Genomic DNA, 24,748 nt, shown 5'->3' with positions numbered 1-24,748 from the left:
GATGTGATGTCACCACGGCAGCCCGCTGTGGCGGTCTCCAGGGCAACGCCGCGTGCTGCAGTGAAGCCAGCCCAGGCCCCGGCTCGTGGTGAGTGGGCGTGACTCGCCACGTTACCCCCCCCCCCCTCTCTCTCCCCCGCCCCTCCTTCTCTACCGTCAGTGTGGGCGGGCCTCGCTCAGAAGAGAGCGAACGAAACACGACACCCTGAGGACTGAGAGAGGCACGGGGGGAGGAGAGAGTAACACAGAGTGGTGTGAGAGTGAGTGGAGGACTAAAAAAGTCTGTAAAGAAAGAGAGGTTCCTCTCCAACGTTAATTTCTGTCAAAGAAGTAACGAAGCTTTGCGGCGGGGAGATGTCAAACAGCGGCGAAGATGTGGTTGAGACGGAGTAAACAGCTACCGGACAGTTAGCTAAAGAACTTGTTAGAGGACAGAGAAAGGCTTTTCGGCTGGCTCGACTCGGGACGGTTGGCCGTTTTTCCGCCGCAACTTGACTAGATTTCAACGCTGCTAGTTACGGGACGAGAGCCGAGGAACAGGCAGCGAGTTCTTGACCGCTCAGCTCGGTGGAAAGCAAGCCCTTCGGTCGGTTTGGTCGATTGGCGGAGAGCTGTGGGTGAAACGGAACGAGAGAGCGCGGCGGCTCGACAAGAGAGAGCTGCTGAAGCAGTAGCTACAAAAGTTTGCCGTGTGTCTTCACCTAGTTTTCCAGATTGGGAACTAGAAGCGAAAGAAGAGGCCGAGAGACTGACTTTTATTTCCACAAGCAACTTTGTGGAATTCACCCAGTTTGGTGAACTTTAGCCACTTGCTGTCTTGCCAAGCAGCTAAAGCCGAAAGAATGAAAACACCCGGAGATACTGGTAAGTCTGCATGAATCATGCTGTGAATTTGTTATCCACCATTGTCTTTCTTGTTTACCTGCCGTGGTTGTTGTCGCCAAAGCTAACGGTGTCTACATTGCTGATTAATTAACAAAGCCAGATAATGATCAGCAACCGCTTTCAGCCAATAAACTAGATGAAATTCTGTTGATTTTTAGTTGTTCTCAGGATCAGTGCAATAGTCCAGTGTTAAGCAAGATAAGATACTAAAATCTGGTGCAGGTTTAGTACAGTACTCCGGTTCAAGAGGAAGTGGTTAAACTACTGTACAGTTGTTACAACGACATCCTCTGTCACCCTGACAACCTAATTTCACCATCCAACACCTTTCAGAGAACTGACTGAAAATCCTAGAAGCACTGTATGTGTGCATTTGTACTGTCTGAGTGAGTGAGAGAGAGAGATGTGGACGTGTTGATAAGTCATTTGAAGACTTCTCCTCCTGGTGGTGGTGGGGTTGAGGTGATTGGATCTAGCCAGGTATACACGGAGCAATCTGATATTAACCTAGTAATTGAGCATACGTTTGTCAGGTACTTGGCCTGCTAGCATGCTGAAGTGAGAGCAGGGGGGGGGTTTCCAGTAGTCAGCTGAGGAGTGTGCGTGCGTGTGTGTGTGTGTGTTTGTCTAATTCCTGAAATGCTTGCATAAGTTTGTTCTTGCTCTTCTCTGTTAAAGCCACGGCAATTTTTCTTTAGAAAGGAGGAAGTGTAAGAACTACCATTTGTGCCAGCTATGCAGTTTAATATTTCTGAGTGTTAGTGATGAACTATCTGCCTGACATGGCAACTTCTTTAAGTCACAAAAGTACATCTGCTTGATTTGTTTCAGTTGATATAACTGATCAGATTGGAGCTGATACAGCAATTTCAGTCAGTTTTCAAGCAAAAATAGTGAGTAAATGCCAACTATTTGCAGAATTCATCCTCTTAAAGCGAGATATTATCTGTAATGTATCATTGTAAACTGAATATATTGGTTCTTTGGGGTTTGATTTTGACTTGTGGCTGAACAAAATAAGAGGTTTTAAGATGTCACCTTCAGCACAGTAAAGGTTTTTTGCTGGGTCTTAGACTAATCAATTCTGTGATTATTCAAAAGAAAAAAACCCATCAGATTAATAATGACAATAATTGTTAGTTGCAACACTAGAACTAAATTTAAGAACATGGAAACTAGTGGATAACATCTGAAAGTTGAATCATTTATTGTTCATGGGCACTGTGTAAAACAAATATACATATTTAATGTTAAGTTGTGTTTCCTGCGGGAACAATGTGATGACTTTCTAAGTAGTTACTGGTAAGCATTTGGCATGGGGCCAACTGTGTGACTGACAAACTGTGTGGGACAAACTTTTCCACTTGGGATGTTCCCCTCCCTTCCCCCACCCTGTCCCCTCCTGACTCCCGCTGCACCCAGCCTCAGCCCCTCAGCCCTCCACATTCCTGCACACACACACCCACTCTCTGCAGCAGCCCCGAGGAAGCTGCCATGACATCACACCACATCCCACCACAAGTAGCCCTTTTATTACATTGAACTCAGTGTTCGTGGGGCAGCAGATAGCTTAAGCACTTCTGGGAAGGTACTAAAAATTGATTGCACTTAGGTTATGGGTTTGATGTATGCAGTTGGTGTGTGTTTGTGTTTACATAGCAGGTTGGTTGTGTTTGTTATCTGTTCAGTGAAGGTGAAGAACATTACCTACTTTACTTTAAAGTATGTGCTGCCATCTGACCAATCTTATTTACATTTAAACATTTAACTGTGTTCCTTGACCCCAAATGTAATAGTTCAAAATCCAAAGATATTCACTTTATACTAATGTAAGATGCAGAAAAGGGAAAATCTTCAACACTAATATTTTTTGCTTGAAAGCTTAATTAATTATCAAGATAACTAACTAATCATGTCAGCTCTCATTATTTACAACATAGAAAAGCAAGAGTCTTAGCTCTGTATGGCTATAAATCATCAAGTTATTTATCAGCGATCAAATTTTAATTTGATGAATTCTCTGTTGATTCACTAATTGATTAATCCTTTCAGCAGTAGTTGGTAAACATTATCCAACAACAAATCTGATCATATAACAGCACCTTTGAATAGTTGAATTATTGAACTGGTTAATCCGTGTTGTTGTCCTCATCTGTCTGATCTCCTGCTGTTGCTGCATTTGCAATCAAAACACAGGTTTTAACCCTTAACCTATGTAGCTCCCATCATTTAGAGTGAACATACTTCCCTGGGATATGTCTAGGATAAAAAATGTAATCATCCCCTCCCAGGATGTTTGGTGGTGTAGGATTATATCCCATACGGTAAGATGCTGCCTCTACGAGCTTACCCCCTTTCTCTCCAACACCGGACGCTTCCTTTGCACTCCTGTTTTCCACAGTCACTTCATTAGCCCTAATAGATGATATGATTTCTGCTGAGATAGAGAACTGATGCAATGAAGCAGGAAATGGCGGGGTTATAGCTGCGTCTGTTGTTGCTGACAGATCAGTGTTGGTTTTGCGGTGTTGTAAAGTATCCGATTTAATTTCTGTTTATATCCAATCACTGTTGTTTACTACGTCTTTGTTAGTGTTTGATGAGTCCGGGGGATTTGTTGGAGGCAAACTATTCTACAGGTTGCCTTAGTCAGCAGACAGGGAATTGGTGGTCTGTAATGTCTGGTCTGCACTTACAGTCATATATCCAACTTTGTGTGTCCCTCAAAGGTTGTGCGAATGATTGATTGAGCTATGGTGATTAATGTGTGTGTGGACATACACATACATTAATAACTACACTACTGTATGTCTCTCCCATACCCCCGCCACACACACTCTGCACTCTTGCTTTTGTGTTTTACCCGTTTTCCTCCATCCCTCCCCAAGGGTTACAATTTTTCTTCCACCACCTCTGTCTTTCTTTTTCTCTCTCTGACGGGATAAGGACTGGTGTGTGTCTTTGTGTGATGGAATTGCATAGTGGGACCCCTGGCTCTGGAGTGGCCATTGTATGTGTGTGTGTGTGGATTGTTGGACAATGGTGGGAGTGGGGCTGGCCCTGGGGCTGATTGTGTGTGGACTTGTGGGGCCAGGGACCTCTCATTGTACTCATAATGGTGCGGAGTAGCTCATAGTTTGGTGGCGCTTTTGACAAATGAAGAGACTGCAGTTCTATGTGTGTGTGTGTGAGAGAGAGAGAGATAGATTGTGAGTGTGAAAGAAAAAGCAAGGTAAATGTGGGCATCCCAGTCTATTTTTCATCAGTCACTCAACTTTCTTTGTGCTATTTGCTGTTTCCCCAGAGTGATTGACATGCTATGGAGCTGTTTTACCATTTATTTTCCACACACACACACACACACACACACACACACACACACACACACACAATCCTGCTTTATGATGTGACTGGGCAGGAGACAAAAGGGTAGCTTGTGAGCAAGGAATTGAAAGGGAACATTTCACCTTTTCCCTGTGTGGGTTTATGTATGCGATTGCAAGCATATGCTTTTCAATCTCAACACACAACCGCTGTGATGATAAGAGCAGCGATTAGCCTTATCTGTGAAAACTCCCTCTCAGTGCTGACCACAGCAAAACCACTACCTCCCATTATCCCAATACAGTTTTACAGCTGGGTTTATGGGACAGTTCCCTGCTGTGATCAGGCTCAGCCAACATGCTTAAAGCCTGAAACAGATGATTTTCCATAACAAAACTGGTTATCTTCCACCTGAAAAAGCAGGCAAATTCTGTGCTAAAGCTACTCAGTTTACTGGCAAAATTTCATGCTTGACTTTTGCATCTTAATAATAATTGTTAGGATATTTATCAGGATATATGTTAGCAACCAGTTATTTCAATTTAATTTTAAAGTTACGGAAAATGTTACATTTTGTGCTCAACACAATAAAGATTGACAGAATGAGCATTTCTAATGCAGCAGTGGCATGGGCCATATTTCCTTGTCACCACAGCTCTTCAGAAAAGTTTTGATATGGTCGTCTGTGATGCTAAGTTGACAAATGACTTCTGGTAGAGGGGGCCCTCAGTTGTGGAAATGTCTGTATTTAGCCAGGAATGTGACCAAAGGGAACAATGTGCTCAGCCAGTCGACACTAATAGACCTCCCCACCATTAGTCCTGTGCCGCCCTTGACCAGGGAGATCAGGGAGACCACTGCCAACAAGGCAGTGCTACCCTTGATGGTCAGGGCGCTTCTGACCACTGTCCTGCGCTGCTCTTGGCCCATTTCCCCCTCCAGAGTCCCACACATTAACCTTACATCTGACCAGTGAGTCCTGTAGATTATCGGCCTCTCAGACCTGTTTGATCAGCTGCATGGCTGTGAGGTTACACACTAAAGGGTTCCATTTAAAATTCACTTTTTACGCTGATAATACAGCAGCAGAGCTAAATGTGTCCTCAGGCCATGTGTGTAGGTCTGTGTTGTGAGTTGAGCCTAGTTTTACTGCAACGCTATTGGTTGTAGTCACAGCATGACCCCATATTGACTTTATTGGTTATTAGTCAGGGATGCTAATGGTCAGGGTGGGTCTGCGTGCATGGATGGGACGGACTGTTGATGGATAACTGTAACACTTTTGAGGAACGTAGTTGTGAGTACATATACAGAGAACACAGACTCACACACACTGCTGCTTTTTATTGGAATTCTTGGACCTCCCACATTCCTGCTTAGAAGGTTAATAGTTGCCGGCTGTGTTGCATTACACATGAGGGGAAAACACAACAGTTACTATCTCTGCAAGCCTTTTCTGAACACACTCAGTCAGTGACTTGCAAAAGCATGCATGCATTCATATAGACATTTTAATATGTTCTAAGGATAATATAAATGAAATGTGTGAAACAATGCTATCAAAATAATGTCTATTATTTCAACAGAGAAGTAGCATTTTTAATTAAAGGTAGCAGCTTCAAAACGCACACACATTCAACCATGCGCACACACCGAGAGTCTCTTTTCAAATGGGTATCAAAATTCATGTTGAGAATGCAGTGGGGTGTGTTGGTGTGCATGGATTGACCTGCACTGTTCAGCAGCTGTTTGTGTTTGCGCATGCATGTGTATTGTAATGTAATATGGGGAGTTTACAGAGCTACATTGTTGTAGAGGTGACTCAGAGTGAGGCGCAGAATGGCATGTTATTGTAAAAGAATATCAAGTGAGTATATGTAGGAGACAGGGTTTTTCTGGGTGGGCAGCTGTGTAAAGGTATTACCGTACTTGTGAACAAAGTGTGTACGTTGCTTGTGGGTGTATGTATAAAAGCTTCTTGGTGACAAGGGCGCCACTGAAACTGATCTCAGTCTAATGACATGCACGCGCACTTGCCACACACACACATGTGAAGATCAGGTAACTCTATACCTCTGATCCTTCCAGATGAGAGGTTTTATTTTGGATCCTCACAACACAATGACCTGTCCTTTAGGTTAGAGCCTGGAGTGTCACCTCTCTGCTGGTTGGAGTATAATCAGCGTGTAAGCTGTCAAGACCATGACAGCATCTAGTCACTCAGGCAGTCAGTCATGAAGCTAACTCCTCCTTCATCTCTTTTGCTAAAAGTGGGCCCCTGCACCACCTATAACCACATCACAAACACCTGGCTTGGCTTGTTGCACGTACACACATACACACACATACACACACACACACACACACACACACACACACACACACACACACACACACACACACAAACACACACACCGCAGTTTCCTGTAATCCTCAGATGCCACTGTACCCAATGGTGACTGTTTTTGCCAATGGAAGGGCTCGGCCCGAGTGGTGTTGTAATGTATACTTCTAATCTTCTTAGATTAACCTCAATAATACTGGTCAAACTCAGGACTCAGCACACGGCGTGGTTGCTAATGTATATAACAGACAAGGTTCAAACAATAAGAATGGATCTTCTATGTACTGTAAACAGAAATCAACTAATAGCTTTAAAAAACACAATTATTTCATATGGCCTCTATGAATTCTGTAAGTCTTATGTGTAAATTGAGTGTCTTTATTTAAAGCATTTTGGCTAATATCGAATTTGAAACATGCTTTTTCTTTTGACTTACTTACGTGTCTGCTGTAGCTCTTGTTTTTGTAAGAGAATTAAGAAATTTTCAGTGTTTTGTTTAGAAACTTCAACAGCAGACTAGCTCTATAAGTGTGTAAGTGTGAGGATTGGCCTGTCCTACTGTCCCAGGCCCTTTGATTCAGGGAGGTGGTGAGTGGAGCTCCTAACCCCTCTCTAACCCCTTAAGTCCAGTGCAGTCAGCAGACACTCCCTGCAGAAAGGCAGCAGTGTTTGAATAGTTCCTCTGGCTATTTTTATCTGGGAATCTGCCTCTGTGCTGGACCCAGGGAGCTGGGGTGGAGGGCAAATATCTAATCTAATTTCAGACGATGGGAAGTCACCAAAAGGACTTCTGTGCCACTTGCATTGTGTCGATATTTTGTGTGCTTGTCTATGTGGTTGGCTGTCGGGTATTGAAATGCTGTCTGGCGCCAAGTTAAACTTTCTCTCTTGTCACCCTCCTCCCCCACACCCCTCTCTCTTTTTTCCTCACCTCCCGCCCCCCTCCTTCCCTCCATCCCATGTAAGGAATGCAAGATCACGTTTGCAGTTTTCTTTTCAACCAGTCTTTTCTCTTCCTCTGCCTGTCTGCCTTTCAATTTTACAGCTCTCTCGCTGTCTTTACCTTGTTTCACTCTCTCTCTCTCTCCCTCCATGTTCAGACTTGTTCTCTTTTGTACGTCAGAGCACATTTTGAACTTTGAGCCAACTCATCACAGCCCATGTATGTGAGTGAGAAAGTTATGTGCCTTTGAAAGGCAGGGCTTTGGGTGGGAATGCCATGTCAGCGGTAAAATGTGTGTCTTCGTGTGAACAAACTGTTCCAAACTGGTTTTAATAAAAAGGTTGAATCTGGTGTGGTAAACTTTCACTTTGAATTTTAGTTAATGGCTAGAAAGGCAGTTCTTTTTCATCTGAGCAGCTGGACTGTTTGCAGGTGTGTGTACATACAGATGCCACATAAATGTTAGCCAAATGGCACCCTGTTCAGTAGGGCTAGCAGTAACAGGCTGCGGTTGTGTGTGAGGGAAAGAGATAAGCTGAAAGAGGACATCCTCTGCTTTTTATCAGCTGTGACTGCTTGATCTAATTTCAGCCTTCTGCGCAACCCCATACGTAAGCACTGTCTTTTATACTTGAGATTTAGAAACACAAACCCACTGACTGTCTCAGCCTTAATTAGCAATTGCTAATCTACCTCTTGTTTGAGTCGCAGGCCTGTTGGCTGAAAGCTGCTCTGTAGATTTCTGAACTCTGAGCCAGATGAAGCCATCATATGAAGTATATATGTGTGTGTGTGTGTGTGCGTGCGTGCGTGCGTGCGTGCGTGTGTGTGTGGTGGAGAGAGGTGTTTTCATTTGGAATAGACTGTTGTGTGTTTGTGCACACACACATGCACATGTCCCTGTAGGAGAGTGAAACCTTTTTAAGCATCGATTGACCCTCCCATCCCACCATCCTCTCCTCCCTCTCACTATCATTTCTGTGTCACCAATCCATGGACTAATACCCCAGTGGCAGCTCCTCTTCCATTAGCCTCCTCCTCTGCTTTCCTGCTCTCTCGTGCTTCATGTCACCCGACCCTGTCTCTTTTTCATTGGACACCCTGATTTACCAGCCAACGTGACTCGATGACCAGATACAGAACGGTTGTCTGTTAAAATGGCTCAAATTGTATAGAAATTAGTCTGGCATTGTCTAAATGTATCAGCAATAGGCAGTGGCTGGTGTTAATTTGTCCAAGTAGTCCTGAGAACTCTAAAAATATGCGCTGAAAGTCAGACCAGACGACATGCTAGTATCAAGTGCAAGCTGGCAGTGCATGTAGCACTGATGCAGTGCATTTGAACATATGTTCATATGTACACAACCACACAGAGCCATGGGCTTCTTCCAAGATGTGTGGTCATGGGCAGAAATAAGTGCAGTGAATTGCATTCACAGCAGGACAAACATCTGATTATTTTCCCCCTGGCCATCGTCCTTTTAAATGCTCTTAAGACTTCCTTCCTCCAGGTCACTGGCATTTTCTTGGCTCTCCAGGTGTGTGTCTGTGTGTGTCTGTTTCTCTCCTTGTGTATCTGTGTGTGTGCTGGCCTGAGAGATACTGAATAATGCATTGGATCGTTGGAAAGGTATTTATAGGAAAGCAGAGTGATTAAACTTTAATGACAAAGCTGGCCATCAGTGCTCCACATCATATAGCATATCATCCACACACACACACACACACACACACACACACACACAGAGTTGGAAACCGGCTCATCTCAGGGAGTTTGTCCAAAAGCTAATGTGCCAGCCTGTCTCATGGTGTACCACTATCCACTCTTTTAGTGCTTTGACCTGAGCACATCCTCTAGTATTTTTGAAATTGTGTGGCAGTGGTCATTTGCTGAGGTTTGAGTAAATGTTTCATGTGTTAGCGTTGTATGTACTCAAAGACAGTGACGGTGGTTTGGGTAAGCACCTGTAGTCTGCACCTCTGTATCTAAACAGTTTACTGTCGTTGCTTCCACTTTTACTAATCCTCCATTGCAACATCGTCCCTTACAAAACTGCTCCATCAAATCGTGATTAATGTGGAGTTACACAGTGTGCAGACTCAACTCTTAAATTAAAACCAGCTACACATTTTAGGCTGCAGTACCTTTCTTGATACAAAATGAGTTTGGGTTTGTTTTAAGTGCCCTGCATGTTTAATCTCATCTAATTTTCTTCTTTCTCTTATGTTTTGCAGAATTTATTATGTTTAATCGTTTGAATTTTGTTTGGCCATTTGTGGAATAACCACAGGGGGAATGGGAGCATGAGCAGTGATCTTGAGGGATTACTTCAATTATTCAATATTGTGTATTCAATTTATCATATGATAATTTACTTGCAATTTTCTGAGTCAAATACATAATTTACTTGGGTTGTGCTGTAAAAAAAAAAGTTTTAACTAAGGAAAAATTTGCATTTTTTGCCTTTGATGATTACCCGTTATTGGACACATGACTGGCGATCAGTGAAGGAAAAAGCTTCAATTTGCACCCCTGGTCCATGACATCAAGGTTAAGCAGCTTGCCCAGCCCCCGCTGTCTGTATGTATATGTGTGATGTGTGTGTGCCCCAGTGCTTCTGTACAGTAGCCCTGCCCTCGGTCACAATAGTTTTATCCATGTCCATTTTTAGCATCTGATGTGGCCCAGTGAAATTACGTAACAACCAAGCAGTTGCATGCGGGTGGGCGCACACATATATAGGCCTACTAAACACACACACACACACACACACACACACACACACAGTTATTGTTGTTTTAGGGGATTTAAGCTTTTGATGAAGAGAACAGTGAGCTAGATCCCCTGACCAGTCACAGGGTGAGAGGGAAAAGGAAAGTAGGGAAGAGTGGATCAAGAGCAGCAGAGGGATTTACAAAAGCATGAGGAAAGGAGGGAAAGATGATGTACTAAATAGGGAGAACCAGAAAGCATGATGGAAGAAGAGAAAGTGGACAAAAGGTGCTTGGTTTTTCAGCCAGATAAGAGTTTATTAAGAGGGACGGGAGGGCTTTTAAACCCAAACTCACGTCACTAATTAAAATCAAATTGAGATGATGGTGTTGTGATTTTAACAGGTACAGGGCAAGTCACATCAATAACAGTGCTCTATGGCAACTAAAAACACTCTATTTAAAGAGATGGCAACATAAATCGTGACTGAGAAACTAAGGAGTGATGAATTGTGGATGTACTCAAACAGATTTTATCAGCATATTTTCCGTAACATGGCGTGTCTGGTTTTTAACTGCCAGCATGTGGATCTGTGGTAAATAACAATACTTTGTATACATGTTACCTTGGAAACAAGTCGTAAATGCAACATCTTTTGCCAGGAGATGTCAATCAAAATATTACATTCTCAACTACAGGCTACAGAATGAATGCACAAAATAAATTAGGAGTGCTGTAGCCATTATTTTAGTGAATTGCTTTTGCCCATATGCACATTAACACACACTAAGGTCTTTGTAGTCTCTCACACATGTGCATATAACATCTCTCTCTCACACACACACACACACACACACACACACACACACACACACACACACACACTCTCGCACACAGCATGGCCCCCAGCTAGTATCCTCACTGTGTGTGAGTGGGTGTTGTGTTAGTAGGGTTATTGTGTTCGTCTGGTCCAAGTATTAGCCGGGTTCTGTGCAAAGGTACACTTTCTCCCTTAGGTTAGTTGTGAGAGGAGGCAGAGTACAGAGGTGTGTGTGTGTGTGTGTGTGTGTGTGTGTGTGGGATTGTGGGATCGGTGCATGCGTGTGTGTGTGTGAGTGTGACTCATTCATGTCAACACTGTGAATGTGTAACCTTGTTTCTCTGTATAATTTAGGGTTGGGCAGTCAGTCACAAAATTTTGCCTCGATTATGCATATAACCTGCGATTACTAGATTTTGGTTGGACTCCAAAATTACAACCAGAATAGCAGGAATGTTTTCTCTGAATGAATGAAGCCTCATGCAGGCATTTCTGGTGTGCCTGTTGATGTTTATTTTAGGTTGTTTTTTTTTTTTTTTACTTGGTTTTGCATCATGCCTGACACCTTGGATGCTCGAGTAGGCAAATGTTTCAACTTAAAATTGGCAAAGCAAACTATCCGATTCCCCCATCACTGATTCTTCAAGTGTCTGCCCCTCTGTCACAACCCAAGTACAACCCTTAAACTCTTTTACACACACAAACACAAACCTGGTTACTGTGTATAACCAGATTCAAGATAATAGTTTGTTTATGTATTTACATGGTATGCAACAAGCAGATTATGATTTATCTAATGGCCCAGCAGAAGTAGTACCACAAAATAAGGGACAGGAAAATACAGGGACATTGTTTCATATTCATATAGATGAAGATTATCCATAAGATTTTTCACAACTGCTATCCACAGCTCTGTTTATGTATAGAAACAAATCATGTCATTTAGGGCTGCAAGTAACGATTATTTTTTTCATTGATCAATCTGCTGATTATTTTTTGACTAATCTTTTGGTGTATGAAATGTGAAAAAGATTTATTAAATCCAAGATCTTCAAATCTCCAAAGCCCAACAACATTCGGTTTACTATTGTACATGACAAAGATAAGCAGCAAATCCTATCTTTTGAGAAGGTGGAACCTGAGATTGTGGAGAAATTTTCACTATTTCTCAAAAAAAATTGACTAAAACCATTAATGAATTTTTAAAATAGTTGGTGATTTAATTTTCTGTTTATTGACTATTTGTTTCAACTTTAATTACATTTACTTATGCGTTACGTGTTTCTGCTTTGTACACCGCATTAAAACACAAACAGACATCAGTTACATGTTACAGTGATTTCAGAGATTCAGAAGATAATACAATTAAGATTTTAATTTGCAGTAATTGATGTATTTCCTGAATCTAATTATGCTGCATTAACAAGAATGTGAGCACACTGATGTATGTCTGATCTCTTGTATATAGATGTGTGTGGATGTGTGTCATCAGATTGTTATTGTGGAGGTGTAACTGTAAGATAGTGTAGCTATGATTTCATGGGGAACACCCGCGCTACCTTACACCTTGGATGGATGATCTGAGCCCTTTTGAATCCATGTATGGGACAATTGTTTTTCTGAATTCTGTCTTTATAATGTGTGTTTGTGCCTTTGTGTGTGAAATGTAACTGAGAGGTATCGCCATTGTATGTTCACACACATGTACCCACTTTCCCACTCATACACATACACATACACACACAAACAGTGAGGTAGCGCCTCATGTTATGAGTTCCACCGAGCGGAGGTAATCGGTGTGTTTACACTCAGCTCTTACATAAAACCATCCAAGCAGTATACTGATGGAGGGGAGAAAGTTCATCGCTCTCTCTCTCTTTCTCTGCCAGTCAGTCTTTTATCTCTGTGAACTTACTTCCTTCCCCATGGCCCATACATTTCTCTCTTTTTTCAATTACTTCCTTCTTTTCCTCTTCTCTTTGTTTGTCCTGACATCTGTTATTTTTGTTACATGGTTTACATGGTGGACAGTTCTGTGTAGCCCTGAACCATGTGCTGCTGAATTAAGTAAATGTTCATATCCCATTTTGTGAAGGTAGTAGGATATTTCTTGGGGGATGATCAGTAGTTTTGTGTGGGCATGTAACTTTCAGCCCAGGCCCTTTGTCCTACTCTCATTGGGTGTGTGTCCAACCATTTCTTTAAATTTCCAAAGCTGACAATGCAACATTCACACCACTAAAGGTCATGAATGACAATGGCATTCTGTGCTCATGTGAGATCAGAGCCACTGACTGAACTTCTCTTTGCTCTTTTTTCATTTCTTACACAACTATTAGTGACACTTTTGACACGAACAACCGAGTGCAATGCTATGAATGTCTACCTGGACAGACTGTTTGGAAATGTAGTTCGTTCTCTCTGTTTTTAAACAATATTGCTTCTCCCCCTTTCTATAGCCGCCGTTTCACTTTGAAATCTGACAGCACATAAACCGGCCCTTATAAGTCACAATGACGATATTGTATCTACTGCCTTACATATGCAGAACTCTATTAAACATTAATCATTTACATTCCATTGTGCATTTTAAGCATTGAGATTGTGCTCTTTTGAAGCAATTTGTATTGTATTTATTTCCCTGCCTGCCTTTCTGGGTCTGGCAGGCCAGTCTGAGCCACATTGTTGGTTGAATCAGGAACACAGCCCCACTCCCACTCAGGGAGTCCGTAATGAAACCAAGTACAACACTATGATTGACATTAGATTATGTAGTCTGGTTTGTGTGTGGCTGGGGAAAGGATGTGAAAAACTGAGGACTGGTCTCTGCCAGTGCAGAGCAGCTGTGTGTTTACTGCTGAGCTCATTGCCCAGTAGAGCGGATTGGCTACCATTGTTTAGATGGGTGGCTGGCACCATATAGTACATACAGCAGGCTGCGATGGAGCCTGGTCATCTTGTAAGGTAAGATGCCTCAAGGCCTCCTGTCACACACCTCTGTAGCTCTGCCTCTTTATCTTTTTCTCTCTTGCTTCATTTCTGTATTTTGCTCTTCTCTCAAGTTACATCATCATCAGCCTTTCTCTCTCTCTTCCTCCCTCTCCCGGGCTCTTGCATAACGTCCAGCTTTATTTGCTCCAGCTGAGGATTCTAATCTTTCCCACGAGGCAGAGCGCGAGAGCAAACCAGGAGAGCAGAGAATAGGAGCTGGGCGAGTCGACCTTTCTAACCCGCCTGTGTGCACTGCCTCGTTAACACAGTCACTCCACCCATTAATGAGATCTGGAGCAGGGCTTTGTTTACAGGCACCAACAACACAATATTAAAGTGTATGTGTTTGTGTGCTCGTGGTAGTATAGATGGGTTTTCATCATCTATGCCTCCATTCTGTCATGTCAAGTGTGTCTGTGTGTCTTCTGGTGTGTGTGTCCCACTCCCTGCTGCAGTGTTGTAGGTGCGTGGTCTCTCTTGGCAGCCCCATGGTAACTGGGGGATAAGCACTGATTATCTACACAGTCTGCATTAAGAGCATGCATGCACGCACGCACACACAGATACAGAGACACACACACACATTTACATACTCCTGGGGAGACCATGATTATCTGCACATTCCACCATTGTGGCCAAATGTGCTCATGTGAAAGAGACCATGCACCGACTTGGCTCCAACCCAAGAAGACATAGTATTATTGTAATACATGCACATGCAGGCTTGTGTATGTGTATGTGTGTGTGTGTGTGCGTGTGTTGCACCTGCAAATACTTCATGCAGAGCCGTGTTCATTGAAGCAAAATTTTCTTTGATTTCCCTCAATCTCTCTCTTTCTCTCTCTCTCTCTCTCTCACTCTCACACACACACACACACACACACACAGAAGCACAAGACAGTATGCTGGCTGGCTGGCTGGCTGACTGGCTGGCTGGCTGGCAGCGACGTCTGTGCGAGGTGAGTGTTGCATAAGGCTGATCAACACTACCTAATCAGCTTTAGGAGACATGCTTAACAAGCTGACCAAGTGGGGTAGGGGTTACCGGAGGAGAAAGAGCCAGTGAGGAGTCGAAGGGGCCCAAAAGACGAGGTCAAGGGCACAGGAGTAGGACTTGATGGAAAACAGGAGAAACTGAGTGAAGGGCAAGAACAGTGGGGGAAGAAGAGAAAGTGGTGACAGGCGGTGACACGGCATGTGTCTTTTGTCCCAGTTTACGATGAGATAAACACACACACACACACACATAAACACCCCATGCTCTGCCCTCTGTGTCCCCCTCACAGCCCACTGTGACGCACAGTAGTGATTGCCAGGATCCCGTGTATGTGAGTGCAGTGTGCATTTGCTTGCCTGTGTACATGTTGGACTGTGTCTAGCTGGACATTGGCTCTGTCCAGTTGAGGTGAAAGAGGATCATGTCACCCCACAGAAGTCAAGACAGTCTTTGTTAGGGACTTTTCACAGCAGACACATGTAGCCTTCTTCAGTCATAAGACTGATATTCTTACAATCTGTGTTCAGATAACATGATGAATGTTGAACTTACTGAATCAGCCCGTATGTGTTGTTGCCACTTCAATGACTCACCACTCTAAACACCAATCTTTCAGGTTTTATTTGCTGGGAAAATGAGTCAGTTACCTAGGCTAAGACCAAAGCTTTCTTGGCAAGTTAATATTCAATTTCAATGGGAATATGAGTTTTGTATGTGTCAAAGGTACACTGTAAGTTCATTCAAATTGAATAACGCCTTATTTCTGTAAGTACAGAAAGTGAAGGTAAGTTTTTGGTTTCATTTTGTAAAACTTTAAAGCAGCTTTTAAAACTCCTGAAGAAAAGGAATATGTTGCAGACTTCAATCCTACTGCAAAAACATTATTCTCTTATATTTATTTTGTGTTCATCACATTTCTTAACTTGAGATTTAAATTCACTTGTGGCCAGCATGTCAAAACCAAAGGCTGTGTGTCCTCCCTCTTTCTTTTGTTTCAGGCTACAAATTATTCCCATTTGGATGATTTGTGATCATTAGAGAGCAAGCACTCTGCCTGTACATTTGCCTGTGCTTTTCAGGGCAAATTGAGCAGAATTATGATGTTTAGTTTATTTCACATTCTCTTTACTTGTGAGTTTATTGCTCTTGTGGTTTACCACTGCCAAGTAAATGTAGAGGAAAACACTCTGAGTCTAAATGACTGTATTTCAGTAATGATGCACATTTGCTCTGGTTGTGACAGTGACCCTGTCTTTACCCTGATTGCTTTATGCCTTTCCTTTTATTTCCTTTTCAGCACTCTTTCTCCTTCTTTCTTCTCTCTCCCTTTGACCTTTTCCCAGTTTCCTTTCCCTCTCCACACACACACACACACACACACACACACACACACACACACACACACACACACACACACCTCTTAAAGAATGACTAGCAGATGTGGACAGAGCTTTTTCCTTCAACTAAAATTAGCTGCAATAGAAGAATGGCAGGAAAGCACACAGGGTTGAACGCACAAACAGGAGGGGTCTGGGGGGGTTGGTATGGGGGACTGATGCAGGAATAGACTAGAAGTGGAGGAAGGAATAGCTTGATGGGACTTACTGAAGTAGTGTGTATTTTTGGTGCTGTTCACACACACTGCTGACGCACAGGAACCTCTGAGGGCAACCTCTATCGGCACCTCAGACTTTGAATGTGCATGTACTGCTATGTAATGTTTGGCATTGTTGCGAGTGTGTGAACCAGTGTGAAAGAAATGTAATGCGTTAAGGAGCAGCAGAGGTTATCAAAGATGGTGATTGTTCCAATGTGCTTCATTGTTGAACCTTTTGTTTGACTATTATGCCATTTTATTACATTGTGCGTTGCAGCACCAGCACTTTAATTTGTCAAAATTGTCACATGAAAACTGTCACAGCCCCACTTTTGCTCAGATCTGTCTGGTAAAGTTGTAAACAGCAAAGCAGACCTATTAGCTGCACCATCATCATGATGCAATGCTGCTCTGAAACTTCCCATCCTTAATTTTTGTAATTACCCATCTATTAGCACCTTGAGAGCTGGACGTTATCAAGTGCTCCAAAGCTGCTCTTCCCCCAAGTAGTAGGAAGGTGTTAAGGACAACAGCACTGGTTGGTAAGGTGCCAATGTCCCCTGATCACTAAGCACCCAAGGGCCTGTTTAGAATACCAGGCCACCAACCCTCTGCTTCACCCTTAAGTTATGTTCGTCTCTCCCCTGATAATCACATCCTCTACAAGGGAGTGTGCGTTTATGTGTTGGATGGGAGCACAATGACTTGGTCAACAAGTGATACTTTGATGTTGTTTCCTGAATACAAGCAGTGTCAGTGCACGTTTTTTTTTTCGTTTTTTTTCCTTTTTTTTGAAGAAAACCTGTCTAGATAGACCTGTCTAGTTATGCTGCCTTTGTTTTTCAGAGAGCACAGCCTAACTGTATGTGTGTACACGTGTGTACATTTTTACCGTACTACTCATGGTGAATACCTTGTGAATGCAAGCCATCACCAGCACAGTTAGCAGCAGCAGAGCTGTGAGAAAAACATGATTCCCCAGGGCTAGTCACCTATTCCACTATCACCTATTGTCTGAACAACAGCACGCAACTCAAAACAAGAGGCACACACAAATACACACGTATAGTACATCCACAGGCCTTCCCATTTGAGCCTTGAGTTTTTGAAGATGAGTGTGAATATGTTTTTTGTGGGCCTGTTGTGTCTTATCAAAGGTAGCCCTGCCTGATGAAGTAACATATAAAATAAAATGAGTGGTATTTTGCTCCCCAGGAGTAAAGCAGCAAAAGAATAATAAAAGTAGCTGTAGGAATGCATTCATTGTAGAGTATATAGCTAGGTAATGGAAGCTGTACATAGCTAAGTGGCATGGTAAAGGTTAGTAAAGGCATGTGTTTAAAAGAATTAATGTGTATGACACTTGAAGCCGTTTGGGTGGGGATGTGAACAAATGACATTCAAACAATATAGGTCTTTTCTCACTTTTATAGTCATTTAATAGAGCCTAAAACATAATTGAAAAAAGCAGCAGAGGGACAGTGTACATCTCCATTACGGAGGCCTACCCACCATGAATTTGTGTTTTCCATGTAAAATTGGCAGGTAGTAGTATGATAAAATGAGACTTGAGCCAGATGTACCTGTAGCTGGTCTTGATTGACAGCAGCATTTAGTACGTATCAAGCTATCCCATTGGTTAACAAAGCATCTGACTGGGCTTTCTGTGTCTAAAGTCCATTAGTACATCACCACCAGGAATTTTGTCTAGATATAGCTAGCTAGATATGGATAGCTAATATCAGGCTTGAGTACAAAATGGCAAAAATAAACTGGATGAGTACCACATATTTCAGTCTAAACAGATCACATCACTTCTCATTCATCCTGAACTCGGGTCCACATTATGTGTCGTTGCAATAAATGCGCTGCTTTGTTTAGTCCAATGTGAAAATGAATTTTTTAGATGCAGAGCTCCAGCTGTACTAATGCTGTACAACAAAAAGAAGCGATTACAGTTCTGTAGTTTGTATGATGAAGGAAAATACTGACGTTGGATGATGTTTTAGACTATGACGTGGGTTGCCCGAACCTGAAAGATCATATAGTTCATGTGTCCCTACCTTCTGATACGACATGAACGCCTCCTGAAATAGTGCCCCTGTAGTGTACCAGCATACCAAGGGCACTACTCAGTGTGCTTACAATAATAAACACGCACCTTCGTCGTCATGGTTACAATAATGAACACGGTTAAAGTTATGGAAGGGTCATGGCTTGAAGAAACAATGATGGCTATCGGTGTCACACAGGAAACAAACACCTGTCTCCTGTGTCAAAGTCTTGTATTTTGTTAACCCATCCATCCATCCGGGCCTCCTCCTCACATGGACTTTGTTGCTCTGTATATTATACCTGACTTCCTCCTTTACTCCTGTCATAATTACTGCAGCCGAGGTCATCTAACCATGGGTCGTAATAAGCGGTTTGCTTAGATGACCTACCTACCTTACATCAACTAGAATCTGCAACAATGGTTCATGATTATACTCTTGATTGCTTGAACACTCAGTTGATGGTCTAATTAGGAAGTTACATACAAAAAGTTTTTACTCAGTTCAGTGTGAACAATTGAACTATTTAATAGAAAGAAGTTGGATGTAAGGATTGAAGGGCATAAATGTTTTTGTTGAATGAGTACACATATATTAGGTAGGAACTCAAGGGTGATTGTGTTAAGTTTATATGTCACTGCCTCAGGACTGTTCAATCAGAGAATTCAGAGTACAATGTAAAGTATAGTATAAATAGACATTTCTATCACGTACATTGTGATGTACACTGTTTTATATAAATGAATTTGTTTAAATAATTAGGTTCTGTAAGGAAACTGGAAGTTATGTCTTTAGCTTATATACACTATACTAACACAGCCTAACATAAAAAGTAAAAAGAAATGTAAGTTAAACCTACATACAATTATTGCATTGTCTACCGCCACAGAAGGTTAGGAGAGGTCAACAAAATGTTTAAAATGTCTGGATACAGTTCACATTTGGGCACAGTTGCTGTTGTATGGCAACGTCCAGTTGCTATCGATAAGATAAACAATCGAGCCAGTTGCAAGTATCTTGAATATAATGAGGCTATTTCTGGAAATGAGAGAAACTGTGCATGGCAAGTTCACTGAATACTGAATGGCTTGAAGATTTGCCACCTAGTTGACATCAACTGCCATCTGAAAAGGTGCGAAAACTCAAGGCACTGTAGAAACAGTTCTGTTTCATATGGGCTTTATGCCCAAGACACTGAAAGTGCCTGGCTACTAAACTTTGAAACAAACTGAGCCTTCAAAAAGAAATGTCTCTACCAGCGACACAGTTTCCTAAGCTTACTACGTTTTGTATCTAAGCGTATGATGTCCCTCAGATCTCACTTTAAAAATCTCCAAATGTCTAAGAGATTGTTCCATCAAACAAAGAAATCCTGACAGAACAATAGAACCGGTGGAATCTGTTTCAGGCCTTGTTCACAGTTATATATAAGGGTAATGTACCTATTATTAAGCCCAGTGTGACAAAAGTCATTAGTTCTCTGTTCATTGAATGAAATTGTTAATTAGGGACTTGGAAATACAAGGCAAATCCTTTACCTTTTAAGTGTGACACCAGGTCAGGGAGAGAGTAATGAAAATTATGCTAAGTTAATGTGCTTTGCCAGAGGACCACATAAGGTTTGAACTAGAGCTGAAATGACGTGTCAATTGATTAATCAACAGAAAATCAGTGTGCATCAATTTCTGATAATCAGTTAATTGTCTGCCGTTTTTCTCTTTTATGTATCATGTAAACTGAATAACTTTGGGTTGTTATAACAAGTGTAAGTGTAAAGACAAAATTTTTCACTAGCTTTTTTTTTTGCAGACTAAACAAGTCACTGATTTAATGTAAAATATAAGCTATTGTCCATATCCCTAGTATTGACACAAACTGTGAATCAAAATAGGATGTCTGGTCCAGAGACTAAGGTTCATTTCTTGCTAACTTTTTGGTTTTTCTGCCAACTGGTCTGAAGGTTTTACCTTAAGAAAAGGCTTGAGTACACTTATGTCATTTCAGAAACAAAAACACACTGTGCTATGATATTTTTGCCTACCTAGCACAGCGTTGATCTTATTTTAAAAGAACAAGAACAACTCCTTCTAAACTGTTAGACATCTGGTGTGAAGATCAGGTGTCTCGCTGCTTTGTCTCTCACTTGCCATCACGCATCCAAAATGTTAATCCACTGTGGAATGTGTCGGCTTCAGATGGTAGACAGCAGGCCTCCGTGTACGTGTGTTCATGACTCATTTGTCTTTTACTTTGTTTCATAACATTGTTTATTTCATAACATTGTAGGAAGAAGAGGGAAAAATCACAAAACAAGTGCTCGCCGTCAAAGAGAGGGAGGCCTTGCTGAGTCTTTTGACGTGCAGCATGTTATTCTCTTGGAACTCTGTTCAACACAGGCCTTGTTGCCAGCTTGTTACAGGACAGCTGCGTTGGTTTATACTGGAGGCTTGTTTGCCTTGAGCAGCCCCTGCTTTTGGAGATGGTGAAAAAGTTGTCTTGTTCCCATCCAAGGCTAGTGGGCACACACACACTCATATACACACACTATATGCACGCATATATACACTGTCATGTAGCGCAGAACTCTGTCTCCTCACGACTACCTGTTGCTGGCAGATTCAGCCTCCTCTTATTTTCTCTCTGTGTGTCTCTATCTGTCGCTCGCTCGCTCCTGCCCTGCTCTTCCTTTTCTAATACCTGGTCTATTTGAGTCTGTGTTCCAGGCTTGAAAGGATTAATTGCCGTTTATGCTTTATGTTTTTTTTTTTGTTCTGTTCGTTTCTGGGGGGTTATTTTTAGGCCTTAAGTGTCTGGTTGCTAGGAGACAGTGTTAGAGAGAGAGAGAGAGCAGGAGAGAGAGGCAGGAGAATGGAGGAGAGTTTGCATTGTGAAGGCTGAATTACAAACACATTCATGCACTGAGTCAGCACTGACGCACATGTTCACACACATAAATATATACACACACACACACACACACACACACTGGCAGTTTTAGACTGTAGCTGTTATTGTGGACTTGTTTTTCTGGTTCTATGTATCTTTTCAGTAGGTCTGAGCTCTGTGTGTGTGTCGCTCTCATCTTTGTTTCACTTTGGAAATTCTTCACTGAATGGTTTGATGAGTATGAAAAATATGTGAATAGTCCCCAGATATCAACCCAATTGAACACATATTACACAGCATTGGGAATATCTTTTGGAAGAATAGTGTCCATCCCTCCAGTACAGTCCAGAGACTTACCAAACAGCACTGAGTCTACTGCAACAGGTGTGTGTCAATGTTATATACGTGTTTTTTTTTTTTGTTTTTGTTTTTTTATCTTTGAAGCACTGTTCTCTGTCTTCTCCAGTATACCTGTATTTTCACATTTTTAACCCAGAACATAATCCTTTCTAAGTAGAAGTAATTATTATTTCTCTGTATTGCCTGAGTCTGTTTTGATTCCAGCCAGATTTTTGTGTGTATCTGAAATGACATGCATGGCTACACACACACACACACACACACACACACACACACACACACACACACACACACACACACACACACACACACACACACACACACACACACACACACACACACACACACAGGAAACAGATCTGTTGTTGTGGTGCATAACAGTTGCTAACATCCTGTCCCGCTATAGTGGCACATTCCAGGAAACCACCTCCCAAAAGTGCCACCTGTCTCTTAGAGACACACACCTTTTCCGCCAGACGGATAATTATTCAATCATGCGATATCTAATTTACTCCTATGTGGCAAAGTTCGGTCTTTGACCCACTGACCTTACAAATACACAATGACAGTGTAGCTGGTTATTGTGGGTGATCACAGCCACTTATCCACTGGCCCAAGGTTAAAGGTTAGGCAGTGTGGGCAAAATTGTATCTTTGTTGGTCATGAATTAAATGTATGAACATATATTGTTGGGAAATATATACAAATATATATTTATTTATTATATTTAAATATATATATATATAAAATCTACTCTCATGTATGACAAAAAAAGCATCAAATTCTCACCCTTAAAAAGCTGAAACCAGCAAATGTTTGGCATTAATCATTTATTAAAATAGTTGCAAATGAAGTTTCAGTAGGTCGCCTAAGTGCTCAGTGAACTAATTTTTTCAGCTTCTAAAAAATAAGCTTGACTTTACAACATTAGATAAGTTGATTAGTCGATTATCAACAAAAATAACCAGCAGCTATTTTGGTAATTGATCAATGGCTTCAGTTATTTGTCAAGCAAAAATAGTGAAACAATACCAAATATTTGTAGATTTCAGCCTTTCAAATGAGACGATTTGCAAAGCTTTTCTTTGTTATAGGTCACTGTAAACAACTGTTTTGAACTTTTGGATGAACAAAACATTTCAGCTTCTTTCTTCTAGTTGCATTTTTTCACTCATAGACTAAATTATTAATTGATTGCTTGAAAGAATGATCATCAGATTAATGGATAATGAAAATGTCAGTGGAATCCCTAAATAAAATTTTTAAAATGCAATTCATGTAGATATTGAGATCATGCTGTAATATTATTTCAATATTATTGTCTATATCTCTGTCCCTATTTGCTCCTACACACAGTGGTGCACACACAATCGACACACTCTTTCAGGCAGTAGTGAGTGTGGGCAGTGTGTTGTTGAACCAGAGGTGAAGTGTCAACTGGCAGTTCTCTGCCAAGCTGTTGGCTGGAGAAGTACATTAACACCAGACTGTGAGGTGGGGAGGCAGAGTGAGGGAGAAGAGAGGCGCCTGTGGCCTGTAACATGGTCGTGTTAGGCCTTAACAGCTTTTCCCTGAAAGTAACTTTGAAGGAAATTATTAGTCTAACTTGAGAATTTACCATGTATACTTATTTAATTTGCTTTCAGTTCAATTTACAGCTTTTGATCTAGAGCAGTTCCTGCTACCCAATAAAAGAACCACTTCCCTAATATTCTAATGAAACTGTAGTAAGCTAACTTTACTTTTATTTTAATGTATAGGTGAACATCCAGGTGTTTGCAGTGCCAGATTTAAGATATTCTCACACATCTCCCATGCCACAATCAAAAAGTTCACTTGAGTAGGGCAAACTATGATTTACATTATCAATTTATCTGACAATTAATTTTCTCAATTTAGTGGTTAATCTTTTAGTCTGTGAAATGTCAAAAAGTAGTCAAAAATGTCCATCACAATTTCCCAGTGCCCATGGTGACTTCTTCAAACTGCCTGTTTTTTTCCGACCAAGAGTCCAAAACAACATCCAACAATTCAGCCTACACTGATATAAACGACAAATCAATTCAGCAAAAAATGTCAAACAATTAACTGACAAAAAATCACTGTTCCTGAAATATCTTACATTCATTCAGTCATTATGGTCTGCTGACTCTGTTTTTAGTGCCACAACAACCCCTGGTGTGAGACATTGTCTTACCTATCCTCATGAGTTCCACACAGTGAGATGCCGTCATACAGATTTTAAATGTGGGAATGATAAAGCAGTGGTATCAGATCAGTTTTCAGTATTGGCAGGTAAAAGGCATAGTTTTAGCATGTTTTTTAGCACAGGTGTATAAAATTCCACTGTTAATACAGAGGATTGCATGAACAATTGTACCAGGTATGAAGGATTGGAGTGTGTATCTTTGAATCTGGATCTGCCATTGTAGTTTCTGCTAATAAAAGATTCAGCTTAATTCCATCATCTAAAATTATAGGTATATGTTTTGATTTTGGTCTTTAACTGTGGCTTGTGTGAGTGCAGCATGTGGAAGGTGTGTGTGTGTGTGTGTGTGTGTGTGTGTGTGTGTGTGTGTGTGTGTGTGTGTGTGTATCTCAACCTGTGTATTTCTAAGGAGTGAGGTTAATGTCCTGGGAGCAGTGCGTCACTTTAGTGAGAGTAAATATACCTAACAGCGCCCTGAGAGCAACAGGACTCTTCTCTCACTGACACAATATTATTCTGCTGTTCTTCACACACTCTGGGGAACACACACAAAGACACACTCTCCCACCAGGTGTGTTTATGAGTGTGATTACATAGAGAGTGGTTCAGTTGTCCAGCCCACCAG

General features: G+C 41.6%; 1 protein-coding gene across 1 annotated transcript in view; it reads left to right on the top strand.

Moving 5' to 3' along the window:
* Positions 1-200: 200 nt before the first annotated feature.
* The window catches only part of erfl3 (Ets2 repressor factor like 3), a 51,382-nt gene continuing 26,834 nt past the window's right edge, over positions 201-24,748 (top strand). Inside the window, exon 1 of the mRNA XM_056380223.1 lies at positions 201-864. Within this exon, the coding sequence (XP_056236198.1) occupies positions 843-864 (22 nt within the window). The 5' untranslated portion in view covers positions 201-842. The remainder of the gene's footprint in view (positions 865-24,748) is intronic.

This window comes from Seriola aureovittata, chromosome 7 (genome assembly GCF_021018895.1).
Source record: "Seriola aureovittata isolate HTS-2021-v1 ecotype China chromosome 7, ASM2101889v1, whole genome shotgun sequence".
In the NCBI taxonomy this organism is placed as follows: Eukaryota; Metazoa; Chordata; class Actinopteri; order Carangiformes; family Carangidae; genus Seriola; species Seriola aureovittata.
Note: the sequence above shows the minus strand (reverse complement) of the source record. Positions and strands in the feature narration are given on the sequence as shown.